Source organism: Bactrocera oleae, chromosome 6 (assembly GCF_042242935.1).
Source record: "Bactrocera oleae isolate idBacOlea1 chromosome 6, idBacOlea1, whole genome shotgun sequence".
Lineage (NCBI taxonomy): Eukaryota > Metazoa > Arthropoda > Insecta > Diptera > Tephritidae > Bactrocera > Bactrocera oleae.
The window spans coordinates 18,516,129-18,540,272 of NC_091540.1; the positions used below are offsets into that span (position 1 = coordinate 18,516,129).

At 33.4% G+C, this 24,144-nt stretch overlaps 1 protein-coding gene and 1 non-coding gene across 5 annotated transcripts in view; one reads left to right on the forward strand and one right to left on the reverse strand.

The window, feature by feature from the left end:
- LOC106616276 (uncharacterized) overlaps positions 1 to 24,144 on the reverse strand; it is a 130,718-nt gene that overhangs the window by 35,815 nt on the left and 70,759 nt on the right. For 3 of the 4 annotated variants that reach the window (XM_014232855.3, XM_036360450.2, XM_036360451.2), the window contains exons 3-5: positions 11,947 to 12,707; positions 8,645 to 8,732; positions 4,446 to 4,531 (exon numbers count right to left, since the gene is read on the reverse strand). In XM_014232855.3, the coding sequence (XP_014088330.2) occupies positions 4,446 to 4,531; positions 8,645 to 8,732; positions 11,947 to 12,135 (363 nt within the window). In that variant the 5' untranslated portion in view covers positions 12,136 to 12,707. Of the gene's footprint in view, positions 1 to 4,445; positions 4,532 to 4,675; positions 5,010 to 8,644; positions 8,733 to 11,946; positions 12,708 to 24,144 lie in introns of those variants that run through there. The other variant, XM_036360453.2, reaches the window with a different exon arrangement.
- Positions 23,985 to 24,098, forward strand: LOC118680602 (U5 spliceosomal RNA). Its single transcript, XR_004976183.2, has one exon. It is a non-coding gene; the product is annotated as a U5 spliceosomal RNA (small nuclear RNA).

Below are 24,144 nucleotides of genomic sequence, written 5' to 3' on the forward strand. Positions count from 1 at the left end.
TGAAGCAGCAACATCAGGATAGTGTTGCAGGTTTTAGTAAAAAAAAAGATTTTAAAGAATAGATAATCTTACATAAATATTATAATTTATTAAAATTTTTAGATTAAATGACTTAAGCTGCTTTGATATACATGGTGGCCATATTTCCCATGATTAGAAAAAACTTTTTTTTCTAAACATCCGATATTTGGTGTTCAATAATCTGCAAATGACACAAATAATTTAGAGAATATTTAAATTTGAGTAGCGGACAAGAAAACCTATTTTGCAAGAGACTCCAGATACGATTTATTGCAGCGACGCTGCAGTTTCATTTAATTAAGAATTAATGAAAAACCTCTAGTGAGGCAAAGTCGTGTTGAAAGACAGACTGCGCTCCTTAGTTTACGCGCGCACATACATATATCATTCCCCAATGCACACACATGAAAATAACACATACGATTATTTATACTCCGCCATTGTCTAACAGCAAATACGCATTTGGAAAAATGTTTATTCCGCTCCTTTACACCAGTCATTGCAGTGCGCACACTTACACAGCCGCACACATGTACGTACATATGTATGTATTAGCGTTTGCACGTTGCGCGTTGATAGCAAAGCAATGCGAGGCGACTTTTATTCATTTAATGATTAGCGCACATACACACACACATTCGCAGAGCTCACCGTGAATCTCGCAGTGACTCGCCGGCATTTAAATATGTGCACATGTATGCATGTGTGTGTATGTGCGCGCATCCTTAACAGCTTTGCTGTTTTCTCATCGTTTACTGGTTATTTTCGTTGGCTCGGTGGCTCAGTGGCTCGTTGACTGCTCGACTATTTGGTTTCCTGCGGATTGCTAATGTTATTGTTGATGCGTGTAAGTGCGCGCATGTATGTATGTGCCTGCGTGTGTGTCGGTAGCCAGCGGTGTAGCTTGTGTGTCTCAGTCTGATGGCGGCGGCTAAAGTGGCGTCTTGTTGATTTACTATACGTGAGCTGTGAGCATGAGTGCGTCTTCTACGAACACGGAAATGTACGCAACACAAGGCTCTAACTGCGCTAGCACGTAGGAATATTGTTACATACACATGCACAGGTACATTTGAATTAATAATTTATATCTACGCCTTTTTTGCTTTAAGACTAGTGCTGAACGTGTGCTGTGAGAATGTCAGCTAACGCACTCATGAAATCTAAAATTATTATAAATGTATTTTATGTCATGACAGGGTATATATGTACTTATGCATTCATATATACATACGTATGTATAGTAAAATATTATAGAATGCAGAAAAAAGCTTGAGAAGAATTTGCATAAATATTATTTAGTAGTAATAAATTTCTAAAAAAAAAATATAATTTTTAAATGAAAAATTAAAAAAATATTAACTTTGGTTGCACCAAATATCTTTTACAAATAAACATTTTAAGTACAAGAACTTGATTTTGTTGGGTTGGTTTGTATAGCCACAATGTGCTACAAAGGTTTTCATCTAAAACATTAGTTTAGATATAGTAGCATTGCCTTAAACAATAATCCATGACGAATCTCCTGAAGATATCTTGTAAAACGAAAGAGTTTTTCATACCAGAGCTTGATTCTGACCGTTCAGTTTCGATGGTGGCTATAAGTATTATAGTAATCCGCTTTGAACATTTTCTACCGACATTGCACCGTTGCCTTGGACAATAATCCATGCCGAATTTCTGGAAGATATCTCATGAAATGAAACAGTTTTTCATACAAGGACTTCATTTATAATTTGTAAAAATTACTGAATGATGAAATATGACCGTAATGCATACCTCAGCACTAGTATCTGATGATAATATTCTTAATTTACTCACACAATTTCAGTGATCAAGCCATCATTAGCACCAATGTTTCTTTCCCCATCATCCAAGAAGGCAATTCATATGCAAAGTAACTTTTTGACGAGCAAGGTTTTTGCTACGTCATGAGTCTCTTTTCCTTTGTAATTCGAAAGGATTTGTGATGTACGAGAAATAATATCCGTTAACGCATTATATGTTTACTCAGATTTAGTCGTGCATTAAACTAAAGGTCCTAGCAACACCAAATATCACCCTGGTTAGGTTAGAAATCGGTTCTTCTATAAAAGCCTGTAAGGATCTCACTTGGATGGCTGAGAGCTGCCGGTTCTTGGTGATACAGAAAACTCCTAAGCATTGTTCGTAAAGATATTCGTAAATCGACAAAGTGGTCTGGGCATGACATCGTATATCTCTCCTCTTTTGTCAAAAGTATTACTGCAAATCTTGGAAAAGGTGGTCAATTGAGCAGTAAATGCCAGGATGTTTCCAACTCAACTTCCTCCATACAACTTTGACAATTTGCGTCCGACAAGATTTTTGCGCTTACTGCATTTACGCCTATTGTACAATGACAAATATGAACTCCTGCGATTGTGGCAAGATCAGCCTTACTAAGTGCAAGTAATTCAGTGGATCTTCCCTGTTCTACTTTAGCCCAAAGGGTCTCGCAGTCGTACAGTAGCTAGTAGTTCACCATTGTGTTAGAACGCAATGGGAAAACAGATACTCAGTTCGCTGGCAATCGATGAACCTAGAATGGAATGATGAACTACACCAATTTTGAGACGACATTGTTGATTTTTTTAATATATATAAAATGTGTTGCAATGTTGATGTTGAATGTATATTTCATTTGATTAGATGCTGAGTTTCCAACTATAACAGTTCTCGCATGCGGAAGCAGTACGCGAAAGAAGTGTATAATAAAAATCTTTACTCGTTCAAAATGCAGCATTTTCTTAATCACCACACATGAGTTCCAATTTACAGACGCCTGTGATGAAAACATTCGGTTTTTATCTTTTGTTTACGTCGAAAGACCGCAAAACAACAACTTTTCAAAATATCATAGTCTATAGAAAAAAAAGTATAAAAAGAGTTTGCTGTAGTCAACTGAAATGTTTTACGGCAAAAATAACCATAAGTGAATGCTGAATACAATAATCCGAAACAGAAGAGCATACCCTGTACTCAATGGAAACAAGAAAGCCATGTTGTTACTTTAGATTGGATGTCACAATCAACAGACGCCATTCCAATAGAGAATGTTTGAGCTTTAATGAAAGCCAAAATATCAAAAAAAAAACATTATACAATTCATTCCGCTACTCCAATAGACCTGGAGGATTTACTTCCAAGTTGCCATTAAAGATGTGAGGCAATAATAGACAACGCCGCTATAAAAAAATAAACAAAGTATTTTCTATAATTGCAACATTATTCGCAATAATCGCTACAATTTGCACTGTACATATTTACGGTAAATAGTTCAAATATTGTATAATTTGTGATTTGAGATGTGTCGTTTTTGCGTTTAGTGCACAGTATACAGTCTTACTTTTATTACAAATTTCTCACAAAATCTGCTTTGCAAAATTTGCATTTTCGTTACCGTCAATAATCATCAACGTTGGCACTTCTTCATAACGAAAGTCATGGCAAAAGCAAAAATGCCAAAGTGTGACAAAATAAATAAAACGCCTTTAGTCACTTTGGTGCTTTTTAAAGTCATACCATATATGTACATATATGTGTGTGTATGTGTATTGGCAGCCATGTAATGCTCACATTTCATTTACGAACTGTTTGTGTTGTGTGAAAGCAAAAGTCATTCATGCAATTTGAATAGCAACATTTGGCATTGCTTTCACATTTTGGGAATTTTCGAAAATCATATAATATCATGTATTTGCTTAGCATACACATGTACACACACACACACACACATTAAATACACTACGCAGCAAACAGCAAAGCCTCATGCAAATTCGCTAGCGTGTGTGGATTAGTGTGACATATTTTGCATTTTGCATGTGTATGTGTGTTGGTCTGTTGACATTGGCATTCAAATAGACTGTCACGCATTTGGCGTTTGCTTGTGACTTTTAGCCAGCCCTTGCTCTTATTTTCTCTCTTATAGCTCACGTTCTTTGGCTTATTCCACATTTTTCTGTGTAGTTGTATTTGTATGTGTGAATGTATGGTATGTAGGAAATGTCCCCGAAGCTGTAAACATTTGCTTGTCTTTCCACATACAAACATATACGCACTCATTTGTAGCGATTATGTGTTGTTGTTGTTGGTAAGCGCGTGTGTGTTGTCTACATGTGTTCCGCTTTATTTGGTCTGATTTTAGGCGTGAAATTCGTGTGAACACACGCTTGTGCGCTGGAATAAATGGGTTATTGTGCTGGGCTTTTGGCGTACAAGAGTCTCAGGTAATTCAGCTGTTCGTTGATGTTGAAAAGTTCTCGGATTTGCTTACAAAATAAAAATTACTTGTTTATCTTAGAGGACTGAGCGCTAAAATGACGCTAGTAAATGCTTCTAGAAAACACTTCACAGTCAATATTATAACTTATACTGATTAAAGGAGCAGAAGCCTTCGCACTTACCTTATAAATTCCGAATATTAACATTACACTCAGCACTATCATGGACATTTGAGTGCCGATAATGGCGAAATAAGCTATTTGAACACCTGAAAAAAAAGAATTGGCAAAAATAGTATTATTTACTCAGAGGATTAATCTATCTATTTTATTTAATATTTTTTTCGAATAAAGAGATTTAATGTATTTTATGTCAATTGATTTTCAAAAAGATTTTATAGAAAGACGTATACATTGTATTAGATGATCGATGCTGATTTATTTAAATAATAATTGTTTGGAGTTGTCCATGCCATTTGTACGTATGCTTTTTTTTAAATATAGATCCCTCTAGTTGCAAGTATTTAAAGGGCACACCACATTAATTTCCAATACATTTTAAGTTGCAGCATTTTTAAGTGTGGTCGCTTAGTTCAATCAGTTTACTTTTAAAAGCTTTTATCGAAAGAGCATTTTTCAAATAAGCAATTCAATTGTAACTTGAAGAAAAATAATGCGGTGGCTTTGTTCTTTTGAATATGTTTCGCTTTACAATGACTTCCCACTTTTTAGATTGTATGAAAAATGTATTTATTTTGGAGCATAATTTAGCTTATATTTCAAAGTCTGTCATATTAATAATATATTTTTATTTTTTTCTAGGGAGCCACGGTGAAGATCGCAATCACTGGAGACCTCTTTTAGTGGAGGACCTTTTTATACTCTCGCAACCTGTTGCTACAGAGTATAATAGTTTTGTTCACCTAACGGTTGTTTGTATCACCTAACACTAATCGAGTTAGATATAGGGTTATATATATATAAATGATCAGGATGAAGAGACGAGTTGAAATCCGGGTGACTGTCTGTCCGTGAGACGGTTGGTATTGCAGATGGGCCAAATCGGACCACTGCCACGCCCACAAAACGCCATTAATCAAAAACAAATAACTTGCCATAACTAAGCTCCGCAATAAGATACAAGACTGTTATTTGGTACACAGGATCAAATTAGGGAGGGGCATCTGCAGTTAAACCTTTTTTTTAAAAAGTGGGCGTGGTCCCGCCTCTAATAGGTTTAATGTGCATATCTCCTAAACCGCTAATGCTATAATAACAAAATTAACTGAAAGCAAATGTTTTTAGCACTTCTATTGACGGTGTGAAAATAGTTGAAATCGGGTGGCAACTCCGCCCACTCCCCATAAAACGGTACTGTTAAAAACTACTAAAAGCCCGATAAATCAAGCATTAAACACGCCAGAGACATTAAATTTTATCTCTGATATGGTATAAATTGGCTTTATAGGAATCGCTTTCAAAATTGGTCAGTGGGCGTGGCACAGCCCACTTTTAGGTGAAAACCCATATCTTGAGATCTGCTCAACCGATTTCAACCAAATTCGGTGCATAACGTTCTTTTCATGTTTTTATGTCATAGTGTGAAAATGGGCGAAATCGGACTACAACCACGCTTACTTCCCATGTAACACCATTTTCAATTTCATCTGATCCTTTCACTTTCCACTATGCAAATCAGGTAACAATGATTATATCGGGGTAAAACTTTGCGTGAATAATGCAATTAAAGTATGCCACCTTGCGGCCAAAAATTGTTTAAATCGAACCAAAACTGTTCAAACCCCTAAGTACTAAATATGTGGACCCCAGTGCCTATAGTTGACCTTCTACCGAAAATATCAGTCAATCCACAAAGAAATCTCAAACGAGTATACCTTTTGACTTTGCGAGAGTATAAAATGTTCGGTTACATCCGAACTTAGCCCTTCCTTACTTGTTTTAATTTGAATTTTTCGCATGACTTCAATAACCTTCCTCGAAAAAGGCAACTTTTTCATCAATGCTTGGTATGTATTTTAAAGTAGAAAAGCCGTTCAATCTTCGTCGTTGTTCGTTACATTTCTTTAAATCAAACGACGAATCAAATTAGGAGCTGATTACATTTATCTGTAAGATGAGATTAGCGCAGATAATAATGTTAGACCTAATGACATAGGACAAATTTGTTATTTTGCCGTCTGCTTTTGTGAACAGTCTCCGTTACATATCTGCATGATTATACTAAAGACGCTTTCACTTATATACGAACTTACGGAAGGCTTAATCTCTTCATAAATTTTAACTGCAATTCTTCGTAGCAAGGTGGAACTAAAAAACTTATGCTTTCGTGGCATTGTTTGTTTTGATTAATTGTAAAATTTTTAAACGTAGTACAAATGAATTTTTTCAATTTTAAAATTGTTTACAAACAATTAAATCTGCCAAAGATATTTTTTGGATATGTAAAATATATATTTTTTTGTACTAATAAGTAGTCTATATTATTTTTTTATAATATGTTGTAAGTTTTTCCGGCGGTGCAAAATTGTGTAAATTTCGAGCATTTGACACTTGCGGGCAGGCTACAAACAGTTTACAGCGAAAGAATAATGGCTGTTATAAATGCACCCATAAAATACACCTGCAAAATTTACACATTTTAGCACTGGACGGAAAAACTTATAATAAAGGATACAAAAATTTGCTGGAATAATACTCCGGTTTAGTAAATAATTCCTTGAAGCCGCGAGTAAAGCTAGTAAAAAATATTTTATTGAAAGTTAAAATTTTTTTACGCGAATGGAGATTTATAAATGTTTGTTATGCGTATGGTTGAATACTAATTGCTTGTTTACTTGGTTAAAAGGGAAGTTGAAAAAATGCCTGGCTTTTGTACCTATTTTTTTCCTCCCTAGCTGTACAATTTCTCTTTCTATAGAACACTTGCGATGTACTTGGAAGATATGCCATTTCCATCGGCTGAAAGCTCACCGTTCGCAGTGTGAATGACCTAATGTTCCTTCTTTTCTAACAGCAGAACTCTATATACTTACTTTTTTCTAAATTTCAGAAACGGAAGTTGGATTTTAATTAAAAAATAAGTTCTTTAAAATTATCAACGAACGTGGAATAACTATCGAAAAATGGTAAAATAAGTGAGCAAATAGTAACTTCATTTGGTGGGAACAAAATTGGAAAATCTAAGACATTATCAACATACAGTAGAAATGCATACATATAGTATGATTAAAAAATAGAATGCTGAATAAAAACTTAACAGTTTGTGTATTAGTACCCTACTATGGCATCGGATGCCAAAAGAGAAGTATAACATACATCAGACCGATGGTCTAGCATTCCTTAGCGGCTTCAAATTTAGCTTAGAGCAGTGGTCTTTACACATATTTATAACGATCTGTAAGGAGCGATACATAATACTCATTTCTACTGAGTGGTATCCTTTGGACAAGTTAGAAATTTGGTGACACTAAATTAATTATAGGTGACTATTATCACGGGACATTTACAACTGCCATTTCTTTTTTAAAAAATGACAGAAAGCGGGGATCATGTCGGAATTGATGTAATATTATTTCTGAACTTGCACAGATTTCTTCCGGTCAAAATCAAGTCTCTCCGAAGTAATACGGTATTATTAACCTCCTCACCATTTAATGTTCTGACAAATCGACTATAATTTTTACATTTTTTATTTACAAAAAGTCTTAAAAAAATATTAAAAAGTTTCATAATACAATAATATTAAGTTGTTTCTTTAACAAAACTGCAAAACAGTGCAATTAAAGAGTTCCTTCGTAATTAAGACTGAAGTGTTAATGGTTTTGCTGTATTTATCGTTAAATCTGCTTAACCTCTCACTTATGTATAAAAAGAATCCTAGATAATAACAGTCACATCCAACTGGGGCGAAGCTTAGCAAGTTTATCAGCCGGCTGTCGGTCAAGTAATGCGGATATTACTTTACCAAAGGACAGTTCGTAAATGCCACATAAATTGACAATCGGCTTACACAACCTTAGGCGGCTGATGTTAAGCTGCCGCTTATCGCATCACTTGTGTGAGAATTGGAGCCTAAAAGACCAAAGGTTCTTAGTGAACAGGTATGTAATATTAAAAAGAGTATGTGTTTATACATATTAGGTATACGCGTATATGTATGTACAATATATGAATGTTCTTAATGTATATTTAAGAGCATAAAACTGCATTAAATTTTTTACTCCGTCAAATGATATGTAAATAAATATGTTTGCAAGGTCAGCCAGGTAATGAAATGAAGTGAATTTTAACATATTTAACACATTAAATTTGTATATACTAACAAATATTTATATAATATATATAACAATTCATATACTCACCATAGTAAACATCCTCCAATGACTCCACCTTGCGCATATTCACATTAATTCGCCAGGAGTAAATCAATACAATCAGTAGTGACATATTCTGCGAATGAAGAAACACAACAAAATAAATATTGACAGCTGTGTGTTGGAAATTGTCAATGCAATAAATAATTGCAGCGCATGATTAATGTACCATTAAAAGCACTCATGTCATAACAGCCATAAAAGTCACTCATACGCCCCACATGCACACTTTTTATCTCATTTTCTGTTCAAGGCACAAAACAGACAAAAGCGAGGGTGAAAAGAGCGCAGAAGTGAGCGGAAAAAATTTCAAAAATTTTATAACTCGCCGTTTTAATACACTTAATTAGTTTAATTGATGTCATTAATGTAATTAACGTATCACAATAAGCCGTAAATTATTGAACACACACACATACACGCTACATAGTAGTGCATATGCCTTTATGAGTACGAAAGTGTGCACATATAATATGTCTCTTTGTACAAGCGGCTACAACTGAGCAGGTCAGCACATAATGGCACATAACAGCGAAACGCCATTTATCTTGGTATTTTGTGGCATGAGAGGTGTAGGACGCTTCGCGACAAATGTGACGCGTGACTGAGTAATTGAAATATTTATTTAAAGTCGGTAGTCAAAGAATAATATAAAAGCCAAAGTGGTGGCATCTACAAGAGGTGAATTAGAGAATATTAGAAAGTACAGGACTTCTGTTTATACTGTTCCTATAATTTGAATTGATAAGAAGTTATTTTATTGTATATCAAAATTTTGATTTAAAATAGCTATTTAGCGCCGCTCATGCAATGGGTTTCTTGTAAAGGTTCCACAGGAGATATATGAGCTTATTTACATAAGGTAGAGTATGCACATAATCTAAGCCACGTGACTTTTCATGAGTAGCTTGAAACAACCAGGTTAAGAAGTCAAAGACAACTATTTCAAATATCACATATTGCTTTTGTACAGCTTCCATCTATGATAGATACAAATGGGCATTTGAAAAACGAGAAGAAATAGTCTATTCTATTGATCCCTATTGTATGCCAAAGGAACAAAGCAAAGTCTCATGATTTTATTACCAAACTCAATTGGAAAATTAGCATCGAAAAACGAATTAATAAAGCGTAGCTGTATGAGGTTAAATACCTATACTCTAATGTATACTGAAAAGACATATCAGTATTGAGTTGTGTCACAAGTTGATCGGTATTATTTTGGTCTGAAACGGTTTAATATTCTGACTAAGTAATATTAAAATATACTTATATCAAATATAACGCTTTCATAGAAAGTTGTGAGATGTTTTACCAGGTGTCAGCAAGCAGATAGTTGTCTTTGAAGGTTGGCAGGAAACCAAACTGGCTCCAAAATTCACAGAACCCAGATCTACTAAAAATTTAAATTATTCCGCAAGTATTCGGCCATACAATAAAAATTTATTTACACATTTTTCTATAATGATATTATAGAACCACAATATTGACTTTTGTGTGCGGCCCCAGTTTAGTTTTTCTGAAATGTCTCATAAATTTAAAGTCCAAACTACTGATTAATTTACACATAAAAACATAATATTATAATAATTAAAACCTTAATGAAAAGTTCAGTATTTTGACTTATTGGATTGCGAAATTGCCGTTATTGAGCGTTTGAATAGAGTTTCGAGAATAAGTCATCGAAACTTGAGACGACCATTGTATTAATGTTTGTTGCAACACTATTACCAGCACAGCCGGCTACATGTTTCAAAATGTTGGCTGTCAACTAATCAGTTTAGCACAAAGAGTTTATAATAGAAAAGTTATATAGTCTTGAAGGACAATAGACCGGAGCACTTCTTAATATGATTTGGTCACCAGAAAAGCATTCTAAAATATGATGGCTTAATGCTTGCCATTGAAATCATTTAGCAGATATAGAGCGGACTGTTACATCAGCTGAGGCATATTTACTATTTACCTATGGTGTTCATCATTTTTCATTTTTAGATGTGAGAGAACCTGGAGCCTTCTTTAAGAATTATTCGTACGCCAAATATGACAAACTGGTTAATCCAGAAATTCAATTAATCAATTTAAACTAAAATAAATATTCTGAAAAAATATTTAGCGCGGATTTAAAAGGCATCAGAAACGAAATAAACTTAGTAGTCGTTACACGCTCTACTTACTACGCCTTAAATAAATACGTCAAAATTATTCACATTTTAAAACAAAGCCCTCCGCAATATGCCTGCCATGTGATGTGTTTTAATAAAATCAAATATTTAATTATAAATAAAATATCAAAATTTACGTATAAAACGCTACAGTTCCATTGTTTTTCGCACACCCTCACATACATACGCGTGTACCATTGTGTTTGCCGCGCCATGTAAGCCTACAAAAAACAAAACACATACATATTTGTCAAATACCATTCATGCCACAAGCCACGTGCCACACGTATTAAAAGCGCACAAATTTAATTTAATTTTTAATGCCATTTACGCGCACTAGTCGGGCCAGCGGGGCGTATGCATGATTTTATTTCGCTGTTTGGCTCTTTGTGAGAAATTCTTTTTTGTTTCGCTTATTTGTGTTGCGGCACATTGACACGCAGAAATTTGTGCTTGCTAAGGTGACACCGATTTATGCTTTTAAGACGAGAAGTATATTTTAAGAGGGATATTATATATTTTTTAACTTATTTAAATCAAAGATTTTAGTACAAATCACAGCAAATGATTTAATCTTAATTATAGCAATTAATTATGTTATCCAGTCCTAACGTTTGAGGTTTCTAAAGGCTAACTGATCATGATACAAAACAAAGTATACTTATTATAAAAAAAAATATTTTTCTACGGATTTTGAAAAAAGTTAAATTGGCAGATATGATTGTTTGTCGAAAAACTTTAAAATCTAGCAAAACACTTCGTATACATTCTATATATTTAGTTACTTGTTTTTGTTAATGATGTTTGATATTTAATTAAGCAATTCAATACGAGCGAAGCCGGTGGTAAAGTTAGTATATGTATATTTAACTATTTATTATTAATGTAAGACATATCACATATAAAATATTCGACCCAACATTTTTTGCGTCGACCCTACTACAGCACTCACAGCACGTTAAGCTTAACGAAATTTTCAACATCCCTTTCATTCGCCCCTTTTCACATATCATTCAAGCGTGCTTAATTTCCTTACGTAGTTTCAGCTGTAATTCAGTTGAGTTTTTATTTTTTGCTCGTGCTGCGCTGCTTTTACTTTTGCATATGCTTTCAAATTATACTCACAATTGTGTAAATCGCACTTGTTAACGCCAAATTTTTCGCATGTAGCATGCGACAACATCCTGTCCCTGTTAGCGGTCCATATGGATACAATATCACCGATTTCATTTTCTCACCAGCGCCGACACCAACGCCGGTCGCCGCCGCCGCGGCCGCCACAACACACGTTTTATGTTTGGCTTTCATTTTCATATGTTGCTCACACTTTTGTTGTTGTTATTATTACTGTTATATTTTAATTTTTTTTTATTTTTTAGTGTCCTTGCTGTCGTTGGTGCGGATATTATGCAATAATAACGGTATTACGGTTGTAGCACGCACGTGTATTACACACCCTTTGCAGCCACTAATAGGTTTTGTGTTTCTGTTGTAATTGTTTTTGCATAACGCAGTTGGAAATAGTGTTGCTGCTAGAAATTTGTGAGCAGTAGCGGGTTTTAGCATGAATCATAAGCCGCAAAATTGCTGTTACTTTTATTTAAGTTTAGTTGTGCTGGTTTGTATTCATCTTAAATTCGCTTCAGTTCCCTTTTCCTTTCTATTTTATTTTATTTGTTCTGCTATATGACATGCTTTTGCAATTCAAAGCTGGCTTACCGCTATTCAGAAACTAAGTAGAGTTACGTATACGCTGTGTCATACCATACATATGATGGCAGTTGGTAGAGTCATATGTGTATGTGCGCGTTCGATATTCAGATCAGGCATATTTTCATGTTAAATTAATGCCAGTAGTTTTTCATAGTTGATAGCAGTTTTAATGACTGTAAATAGAAAAATTTAGAAATTTTAAAATAGTTTATATATCAGTGCCTTTAGCAAATAAAATTAATTTTCATACTAAGAGTTTAAATGTATAAATATAAAAAAAAATTCTGAATATAAAGTAACATCTAATACAACTTTCATGTAAATTTATTTAAGATTTATATATAACAATAATTGCGATTTTCACCGCTTTCTTATGATATTTGCTCTCCAAAGTTGCCTGTAGCAGAAGAATATTTAAGAATTTCAAATGATTTCTCTCAAACAAATAAATTTTGCATTTAGCAATAGCAAATAATTCACGAGAAACTGCAATAAACCAGATCTGCTGCCAACAGCCTCCATATCCACCAGCAGTTATCCAGCATTTCTCCGACGATTTCCAAAGCCTGCCACAGGCGTTGAGGCCACACTTATTACAATTATGTTTGCTTGTTACGACTTATACAAATGCAATAATAGCTGAATTATTTTCTATAAAATAAACAGAACGTGAATGAAAAAGGGCCGCAGCCGGTGTGTGCTTTCAATTTATATATATTATGAGTATTCCTGACTAATTCCGACTAAAAATATATATATTTATATATATTTGTATTAGTACATATGTATATATTAAGAACAAACAGTTTGCTTGGTATGTGTACAAGTAATTTAATGTCAAAAACTTTTGACCTTTGCTGTGCTCTTGATGAAATATTTATATTTCCCCGTCTTGTGTTTTTTCTTTGCAAACAAGCCTGGGGCTTAGCATTTTATTAGAGTTATGAAAAGTCTTCCTAGCTCAATGTTGTTATTTACTTTAAAATCTCAACAATTTATTGTTTTTGTAAAGGTTTTAAGACTGCTAGAACGTTTTAAAATACTTAGGCTTCAATACTGCAATTTTCTCTACTCATTGGCATCATAATTGAGCGCGTTTCTTTTAGGAAGCTCTCCAGCGATGCAATGTTTCAAGCAGATTATCAGCTAACAGTACTTCAACGATTAGAAATACTGCGAAAGTATCAACTTTTGCTCGGAGAACAAGCAAAATTTAAGACTTAACTGTGGAGGTCACTTTAAGAGCCTGTCGATTTGTTTGTCATAAGCTGTTGATGTTGTAGCGTAAAAAAGCAATATTTAAATAATTTTGTCGAATATACACAATTCGAAGAGAAGGAAATGTAATATAAATAATATGCCATAAAAAAGTAATCATCAATCATAATCAATATAATCGACTTGTTGGTCAAAATTGATAGTGCTAACTACTAAGGAGTAGTATCGACCCAACAACAATATAAGCAAACACATTTTTTTAACAGAAACGAAGAAAAGAATGGACGAACTCATATTCATATTGATTTACAAGAAAAAAATTGTATTTAGCTACTTAAGACATACCAGGTCAAAAAACCAAAATTTTAAATCGATTTCTAGAAATTATAAAACTAGATAGACCACTTCTCATTTAAGCAAAAACATATATTTTTGACAGACTCACGGAAAGTGAGGTTAGAATAATTTCTCGAAAAAAAGTATATTCATGAAATGTGATTATTGATGTATCATACTTTGAGCTCCATTTATAGATACCAGATATATAAAAAACGTGTAATAACTAAAGTTTTCAAACTTTTTTTTGATAATTCCCTAGACAATACTTATTCCAATATTTAACCTTTCCTTTAAAAGAGCACTTTTTCTTAGCTTTACTACTTACTTCAAAGCCTGATAATGGCACACTCTTACTAGAGATTCCAAACATTTACAGTTGCTGAATTCCACAACTCACTGCGGAAGTTCCATGTGTTCACACTTCAATTGGCATATTTGCACCCGAATGCGAAACACAAATAGCCACTAAGCTGCACCTTTGCGTCTTAGATTGAGCAACGCATTTTCTATGCAGATCACGAAGCTTTTCAATACGCCTTTATACACGCTTACACTTGCAGATTAACGCTATTAATTCAACCCCACTCAAATACACGTCTGAAATGAAACCCATGAAACATATGCTCTTGAGCCCCGCACGTTGTATAATTGGCCACACAGCTGCCACTTGCAACAATTTGTTTCGAATTCACCTGCGTTTGCTTTACCGAAAACTTGAAATTTTTACACCTTCGCTCGATAAGCTTTGAACTTTCCCACTTTCGCCGTGCGCCCACACACACACATACACGTAAGTACCAGGCGAATGTGGCACGTGTGAATATAGGTTAGGCGAACGTTGAGAATGCATGCATAACAAATTCAAAATATTTCTATAAGGTGTGTGTAGGCGTTATTGAGCATATTTGAATTTGAGTTTCCAATAAAAACTACAGATACACGTGACTGGTGAGCAAAAGACTTTTCGGCAAATTGCTTATACTAGTTATATACCTGTAAGCACATACTTACATACTTGTAGTACATATGTACATATGGTAGTATATTATAACGGGTGATCCAAGTAGAGATACTTTTTTCAATAGCCTTTTTTTAACATATCACGAGTGAGTCGTGTCAAGCTGTCATGTTATTTTGGTTCATTATTGTTTGGCCTTTCATCATGGAATTACTTACGCCTGAATAACGTTTACAAATCGTTCAACTGTATTATGAAAATTCAAGTTCTGTAAAAAATGTGTTCCGCGCGTTTTCAAGCCAAATTTTGTTCAGCGGTGAGGCCCATTTCTGGCTCAATGCGTATGTAAACAAGCAAAATTGCCGCATTTGGAACGCAGAGCAACCTGAAGAGCTTCAAGAGCTGCCATTTCATTCAGAAAAAATTACGGTTTGGTAAGGTTTGTGAGCCAGTGGAATATTGATCCATATTTCTTCAAAAATGATACCGGTGAGAACGTAACCGTCAATGGCGGCCGTTATCGCGCCATGATAGCAGACTATTTGGTGCTCGAAATTGTATCTCGTGTTCTTGGCGACATTTGGTTTCAACAAGACGGCGCCACTTCCCACCCACCGCATCAATCAATGGATTTTTTGAGTAAACACTTCGATGAGCAGATAATTTCAGATTTTTGCCGGTCGATTGGCCATCAAGATCGTATGATATCACATCGTTAGACTTTTTCTTGTGGGGATATGTAAAGCCTTGGAGCAAAACATCACGGGTGTCATTCGCTAGTTACCAGTTGGACTTGCGGCCAACATTTAAAAGAGATAATCTTCAAGAAATAACTGCCAAAGAATGTTCTTTCGTATGATAATAAACTTTCCAATTAAATTTGATTCTTTTCTTTATAAAAGTAGGGAACTTCCAAATGGATTACCCTTCATAAATATTGTATATGTATACTCATTCCATTTTGAGCTCCTGGTCTTACGGTTGACTGCGCAAATGGTGTTGGAAACGAACTGGTCAGACCATTGGCACTGACAGATAAATTGGTCATTTGCACATTGAAAGCTCTCAACTCTTTTTCAAATGCCAACAAACCGTAACGGTAACTAAAATTATTGTTGTAAATATGTAAGCTGTCGGAATGCTGTTGACAAATATAACGGTATCTGTATGGCCGATGAGCGTCGATAATATGGAGGCTTCCATAAGCTTCTACAAACATGTTTGTACCTTTATTCAAAAGCTATTTATTTATTTAGCAATTTAGTGAATATTTGCATTTCATTCCCCATTCGTTCTTCACAAATTAACAGTATTACCTTAACAGCTGCTATATTGGCTGCAGAGAATATGAACATTCATACATTTACGTATATACAATATAACAAGATTGACAAGTCCAGTATGAGTCTTAAAATAACATGTGACTAGTGGCGCATTTGATTTTTTGCAACAAATTTTTCCTTTTTGTACGAGCATGTATCCGAAAGATAACAAAAAGAGACTAATCATTTCTCACAATGGTAACGAAACGGACCAAACAATTAATATCCAATTAGACTCTAAAGATATTACTTTGGAACTATTGAAGTGGAGCACCTAGTGTAACATCGTGAAAAAACATCGATTTTTGGAAATTAAAAAAACTTCGGTATGGATTGTTTTGAAAGGGTATATTAATCCATGTTTCAAGAATACGCAGTGAAATTTATTAAAAAAAATATATATATAATATAAATATATATTATTATATATCAAAAAATTCCACGAAGATCGGATCATTTGTCTTCGAGTTATCACTGCAGCAAATTTGGAAAATTCTATTTCGAGAAAAACGCGTTTAAAGATAATCTGATAGAGGTAATTGAACTGAGTGAACTGAGCGGCTACCCTTTAGAAGGCTGTTACTCAAAAATTATTGGAGATATAAACTTTTTAGTAAGAACTAGGAGTTCCTTTAGGAGTGTTTCTTAACATCTAATTCTTATCAGTGTTGTGCAGTATGTGTTGAATACCTAATACATTTCCAATTCTAAACGAATGGAGAGTAGTCCGGCGCTATTCTCTTTAATGATCACTAGCACAATTTCTTGCAGAGTACACCAACATCCCATATATACAATGCCTACCCATAAGTGTATTAATGTAACTTTGTATTCCCCACTGCTTGAGTAATTACTGTTGCATGTTGTGACAAATTTAAATTTGAATTTCACTAAATAAATTGCGCAAATTGGCTGCAATTGTCAGAAAATAATATATGAATGTGTTTTAATGTAATTTGCAATTCGACGAAATTTAATCGAGCGTGTTCGACAATCTTCAGGGAAGCGTTGTGGTTTTAGCAAACTTTCTACTCATGTAAATACATACTTACTTATATACATTTTGTAATTTTTTCATACAGAAATATACTGGAAATATTTAATAAAAGTAAGTGAGAATTTATTTCGGAAGGATTCAACTCCTCGCATTTTGGAAAAATCATTCGAAAAGTTCATGCAATACACATATATAAATAAATTTCTTTTTATGCATTGAGGTTGCGAGAACTCCATCTTGGAGATATTTCCATATACTCAAAGTTAAAGTTTACAAGGTTACGCCACTCGCCTTGTTGTGACGTAGATAGAAGAAACGGATTGTCTCCAGACACAAGAAAAATAAAGCGCCAAAAAACAAACTTGCTCTTCATGTTAACGTTTTTAATAAGAAATTTTTTAACTTTTATAATTAAAATTTCACTAAAGAGAGCATGACTATATAGTTATATTTTATTTATTGTTAGCCTATAAGAAATCGATTAAAAACCTCATCTTTTTGTATTTTTTTTTTGTTTTTTGCTATAATGCAATCAAAAATGGCAAAATTCTTTTGGCTAAAAAATGCTTAATAATATAGCAGTTTCATTCCTTTCATTTCCGACCTTCGTAGCACTGAAAATCTTTGCATGATGTACAAAACTACATATATATAACTAAGACTCTAGCCAAAGCCTGAAACTTGCTAATGACCAATAAAAACGAGTAAGGAAGGGCTAAGTTCTGATGTAAACGAAGCAATACAAGGATCTAAGTCGGGGAAACATCATCATAGACGTGGTTGTTGTTCGATTTCGCCCATTTTCACAGTATCTAATAGTTAGCAGTTTTCAACAGAATCGTTATATGGGAAGTAGGCGTGGTTGTTATCTGATTTTATATATTTTCCAGTGTATGAAGAAGAGCTAAAGGAACTTTTTCTCAGTTAGTTTGGTTGAGTTAGGTTCAGCAATTTGGAAGACATATACATTTACCAAATGAGGGAGCAAAGCCGCGCCCTCTTTAAAAAACGTTTAGCTCAATAGTGCCACTTGCTGCTGTAATCTCTTGCTTCAAACTTTAGTTTTGTATAAACGATAAATGAGAAGCTTCTTCATAGGAAATGAATATGTGCTAAATTTCAGATCGATATCTTAGAAACTTGTCATCCAAATAAATGACGAGGTAGAAGTACTTAAAAATGTCTTAACATATTTTGTTGAAATAGCGCAGAATAGAATAGAACATTACCTGAAACTAAACGGAGTGTAAATTTTAATGCTCAATTTCAATTGTGGCAGCATTTTGCAACAACTTGATTAACCGGCACAATTTATGCTTTTAACTAGATTGCCAATTTAGCTGACTAAGGTTGTCATTGAATTTGACATAGTGTAAACTCCACATGATAAACTAACTGCAATAATAATATATATATTAATGGCAGTGAAGTATTTAAAAGTTACTTCTTGAACATAAAGATAAATTGATATTGACGTGCAGCCGTTTCTAAACTTGTGTGAAATTTCAACTGCAATAATGACAAAACTATGACACAAATGCGATCTTAATATTTTCTTTATTATAAAACTGACACTACCATACTTCGGATTAATTTCATTTTCAGTTTATTAATACAAATATATATTAACCAATAATACTGGCTTGAAACAAAATAACCTTCGTTCTCATAATTTTGTCAATCTAAGCGGACATGTGAGCATAGAAACTGACTATTGCTACAAGTATTTCTTTACTAATCGAAAGGAAAAATCTGGTCATTAAGAGTATAACTGTCTATATTTTGCATTGTGCATGTGGTTATTAAAATTTGAACTGAATACAACAATTTAATTAAATTTAACCAACACTCTTTATATATAGCAAATTAAACTTTGCACACTTAAAGACTATCGTTTGCTTTCAGAGGCATGCTGCTTCATTCGCCCTTATTGCAATTGTAAATACATATTGAAGTGGTATCTCTTTATCCCTCTTCATTCGGCTTGTAGATATTTAATTTGAAATTTTTGACTGTCTTTCTGAAAGATCACATGGCAATGGGGAATAATATTTGGCTGCAGAAAAGTTGGTCCGCAGACCGGCTGGACTGCGGTGCAGTAATATTTAATTATTTAAAATTGGTGAAATGAGTTTTTGTAAATTTATTTTTTGAGATTTCAAGAAATATTAATTTGGTTTTTAATATAATTATTCTTGCGCACTATAAAAAAGTGAACTAGCAATATTTTTTAGACAATAATTGAACCCACCTTTACTGCACCACTTCTCAGTCAAACTACTGGTAATATTTTAGTTGTCGTATGACAATATTCGTTTGACTATAACTCACATTTTATGACTTTAGGAGAGAGATTGAGAGAGACATTTACAATCTAACGGTATACACTTTTACAAGCCACTATATTACAGATGCATCATGCCACCCTCAATTGTATGTATGTACGTATGGTATGTATGGTAAGATATAGTAGCGCAAATGCAAACAGCGACACAGACTAGCAGAGTATAAAATGCAGCTTAACACCTTCCGTTCCCAAAAAGAAAACAATTCTTAAAACAACATTGCAATTCATACATTTTATGAGCTTTAGTATACGAGTATGAGGTGTGGCATGTACTCACATGTTGTTGTCAATATTTTACTGCTCCGTGGAATTTATGACATCAAATGCATTTGCAATAAAATGTTGCCGCACTGTGGGTGCAGTTGTAATAACTACTTCGAAGTTTTAAATATTATTTTTTCTTTGGAAAATTGGTATTTAAACTGCAATAAAGTATAGATAAAAATAAAATTTGAATTTTCAAAAAAAAAATGTTATTTATTTCAGAGCTTCATATATTTTCATTCTACATGGAAACTAATAAAGAAGCAAGAAATAAATTTACTAGAGATCCGGAATGAATTACTGAGCAATTCTGTTTAATTGGCATGGATTAGGATCTGAATTTAAGGCGTACTAAATTGCAACAATCCCAAACGCATTAAAATCGTATTCACTGCATCTATACTGTAGGGATATATAGAGATATTTTAAACTGCGTTCTATATAGCATTTAATTACCGGTTTTATAGCAGTGCTCGGCAGAATAGAAACTATGACTGTGAAGGTGGGCACGAAATTTAGAAACCGAGTGTGAAATCTGTTAACATATCGTATGGGAATTTCTCTCAGTCTTTCATTAAACGCACTTCTTTAAATTAATACCAACAGAATACCGTATTGTTTTAAAATAACATGCAACACAAATGCATTACATGTCACAAAAAAAAAAGAAACTTCAGAATTTTGAATATTATTATCGACTTTGTGGAAATTTAAGTTTATTATAAGAAAGGCTGGAAGCTTTCAATAGATATGCACTTGTTCTCTTAATGCTTGTGAAATAAAGACTTTTTGTCAGAAGAAGATAGAAAGTCTTGGTGGTCGCAGTCATCTACCTACAGCCTGAAAATGTATATAACATAATGAAATGTCTAACATGATATTCATGTATGATTCCTTTAAAAAAGGCTATATAGCTATGTATGTAGTATGTGTTATTAGGCGACTCTCTTCTATAGTTCACTATTTTTTACTCAATCTATCCAACGATTTTCTGGTCTCTCTCTCTTTTCGTCTTTAAACATCCGTTTAATACTCTGAGAGTTGAAGAATCTTATATAGTTGGACTACTTGTTCGCAACAGTTGTGTGTTGCTATCGCAAATCTACAGCAGTTTTTGAATCTGTATTTCTCGAAGTCTTTCATCTTTTCAAATGTTATCATTGTCTATATTAGGACTCACATGAGGAGAAACTACTGTTGAATTTTTTGCCGAGGAAAGTCTTTTATTTTGCATTAAGTACTCAGTTTAAAGTCGCAACCAATGAGATATATGTTGAATTTTTTCGATTTTTTTTTAAACAAACCATTTTTTTTTCAATTTGGAACTAGTTTTACTCAGTTTTTTTTAATGAAAATATCTCATTAGAAAGCTGAGAAAAAATCGTAAAGAGTCGGCTGGCTTGTTATTTTTATATTGTATAAAGGTACTTAGTTCAAAAGTTGAAATTCTGAAAATTCATCACTTCAAAATTTTTCATATCGAGTCGAAATAAAGAAATATGTCCAATAGTTTGCCTCAAAGAAAATGGTTTTTACGAAAAACAATTTTGAATGTAATTTTTGGATGGATTGACCCATATTCATACATAACCCTATATAAAACTCGATTATTTTTGGGTGATACAACCAACTGTAGGTAAACAAAACTATTATTCCCTGTAATTGACAGTTATAAAATTATTATATTTGTTGTAAATTTATGTAACCTTGAATGTCTATTTAGATAGGACTAATTTTTTTTTATGATGCTATTAGTGTATTGACTTCCTATAATTTCTTGAACAACTATATACATAAATACTATTCCTTTAATGACAAATCGAGCTTCAATAATTTTGTCCCAAAAGGGCACAAATCGTGTTGAGTATTATCTATAGATCATTGCCGTAGAGATGGCCATACATATACATATTTATATATATATTATATATTCTGGTCTGATATACATACACTACCTCACAAAGGTCTTTACTTGAGCATCTGGTTTAAATTTGCTGTTTAATATTTCCCCTGTCTGAAATAGTGTTTGTAATCAAATGGTTTGGTGCATCAAGAAAACCAAATACATAATAAATTAAGGAAAATTGTTCGAACACAACAAAAAAACTTATTTAGAAAACCGAAAACTTCTCACTTCTTACAAATATCAAGAAACTCTGTAACTACGAAAATTAATATGTCGTGAGCCAACTTTTGGAATTTTTGATACGATAATTATAGTCCCACATATGTACATATACCTTTATTAGGTGATGTATATGATATGTATAATTATACGCACACATACACAACTTTACTAACCGAACTATTGCCACATAGTGGTATTTACTTAGTGTATTAGGGTTAGGCGTGCCAACCAAAATTTTCCCTTATGTCAAGTCGTTGTCTATTTATGCCAACAACAATTTTCCCTTATGAACCATGTCAGCTCTTTACGTATTTATCAGAGTGTATATGCGAGATGTCCAATATTAATAATGACCTTTCTGTCAGAAGTAATAAAAAGTTGTCACGGTTGGATGTGTGTGTTCACATAGCATGAATCGAAGATATGCGAACTTAACAGTTTCTAATAAAGTAGTATAAATATATAATATATATAGATATGTATCTAACAAATACAGTAAATAATGTTTATAAGGATATAAGGAAAACATATACTCATAAGTGTGTATGTACCATATATATATGTACTAACATAAATATATAAACCTACCAGTACTAAAGGCATTAGTATGATGGATGCGTCAGTTAGACCGCCCGTTAAGCTTTAGTGGGCACGTGGTAGATTAGAGTGACGTGAGTCTGAGATATTATTTGGAGTTACATTGATTATTTAATCAAAACACAAAATAGACAAATGCATATAGCAGCACATAATGATGACAACTACAACAACCACTACAATACAAAGAACAATTCGACTGAGCAAAGTTGGCTTGGTTTTAATTTTTTGACAAGCTCGCCAGTTCTTTTTTTGTTGTTGTTTACACATCCTTGAACAGCACATTAAAACAAATGTTGCCATAAATGGACACGAAAAATTAAGTGTGTTTTTGTAAATGGGAATTCTTGGCAGTGTATTCCTAAACTAGGCAGATAATCACGGAAGCGGCCTGGGTTAAGCACATCTAATGAAGAATTGAAAAGGAAAACATCATAATGAACAGAATTATGTCAAAGTTGCCACTAGTTACTTGGTAAGTGGAAATTTAAGAGATGGACTTGTACGGCAGAAGGATGTAATACACGCTTTCAACGCTATTAAATAAATGTATTAATTGAGTAATTCTATAGCATTGAGTTATTGTCTTCAAAAAAGTTATGAACCTAATAACTCAGACTAAGCAAACTATTCGCACTTCATTTTACTGATATATCTCCCTTACTCTGTAATAGGCACGGTCTAGTAGAAGGAGGAAATTAATAATAACGGGTATATAAGTCTAAGAAGAAGTCTTAACCGATAACATTTGTTCACAAAAATTTTGTTGCAAGTTTTAACAAAAATGGAATTGACAAGGTTCATTTTATTTTGGTGAGTTGAAAATTTTTAGGTAAATTTCAAGTGCATTGTTTGATAGTTAAATGTTTTACCATTTTTATCCAAGGTTAATTAGCTGGATCTATCGACTTTTGGTAAAAAAATTGTTCTTTAAAAAATACAAACTTTTTAGTCTGTCGAATTTGTATAAATTATAATAATTACATATCAATACTGCCCAATTCATAAATATCAACTTTCTCTGCTTTTATGCTATCGTCTCCTTAGTACACTGTACTCACGCGAGTGTTGACCTGTTGTTGCTTCAGGTATACCGCTGTACGTTGGCAATGCTCAGCTAACAAAAACAACATATTGAGTGCAATTTACACACATGTATATTTGGTTGGGTAGGTTTCATAGCACAGCCAATGTTTTTTGTTTAGTATAATTTAGCTCTATAATTCACAACCGTTTTACGTTGGCGTGTTTACTAATAGCAAATGCATCCAGTATTTTAATTGCCCTGGCTTCTTTTCAGTTATCGAATAAATCTTTCGCCTTTTACTAAAGATTTCCGTGGAGAGGAGCACTTTAATGAGTCCAAAATAAATTTTTGAAAGGTTTGCGAGCCGATTTATGAATACCGTTTAATATTGAAAAGAAAGGATTTATTGGTTA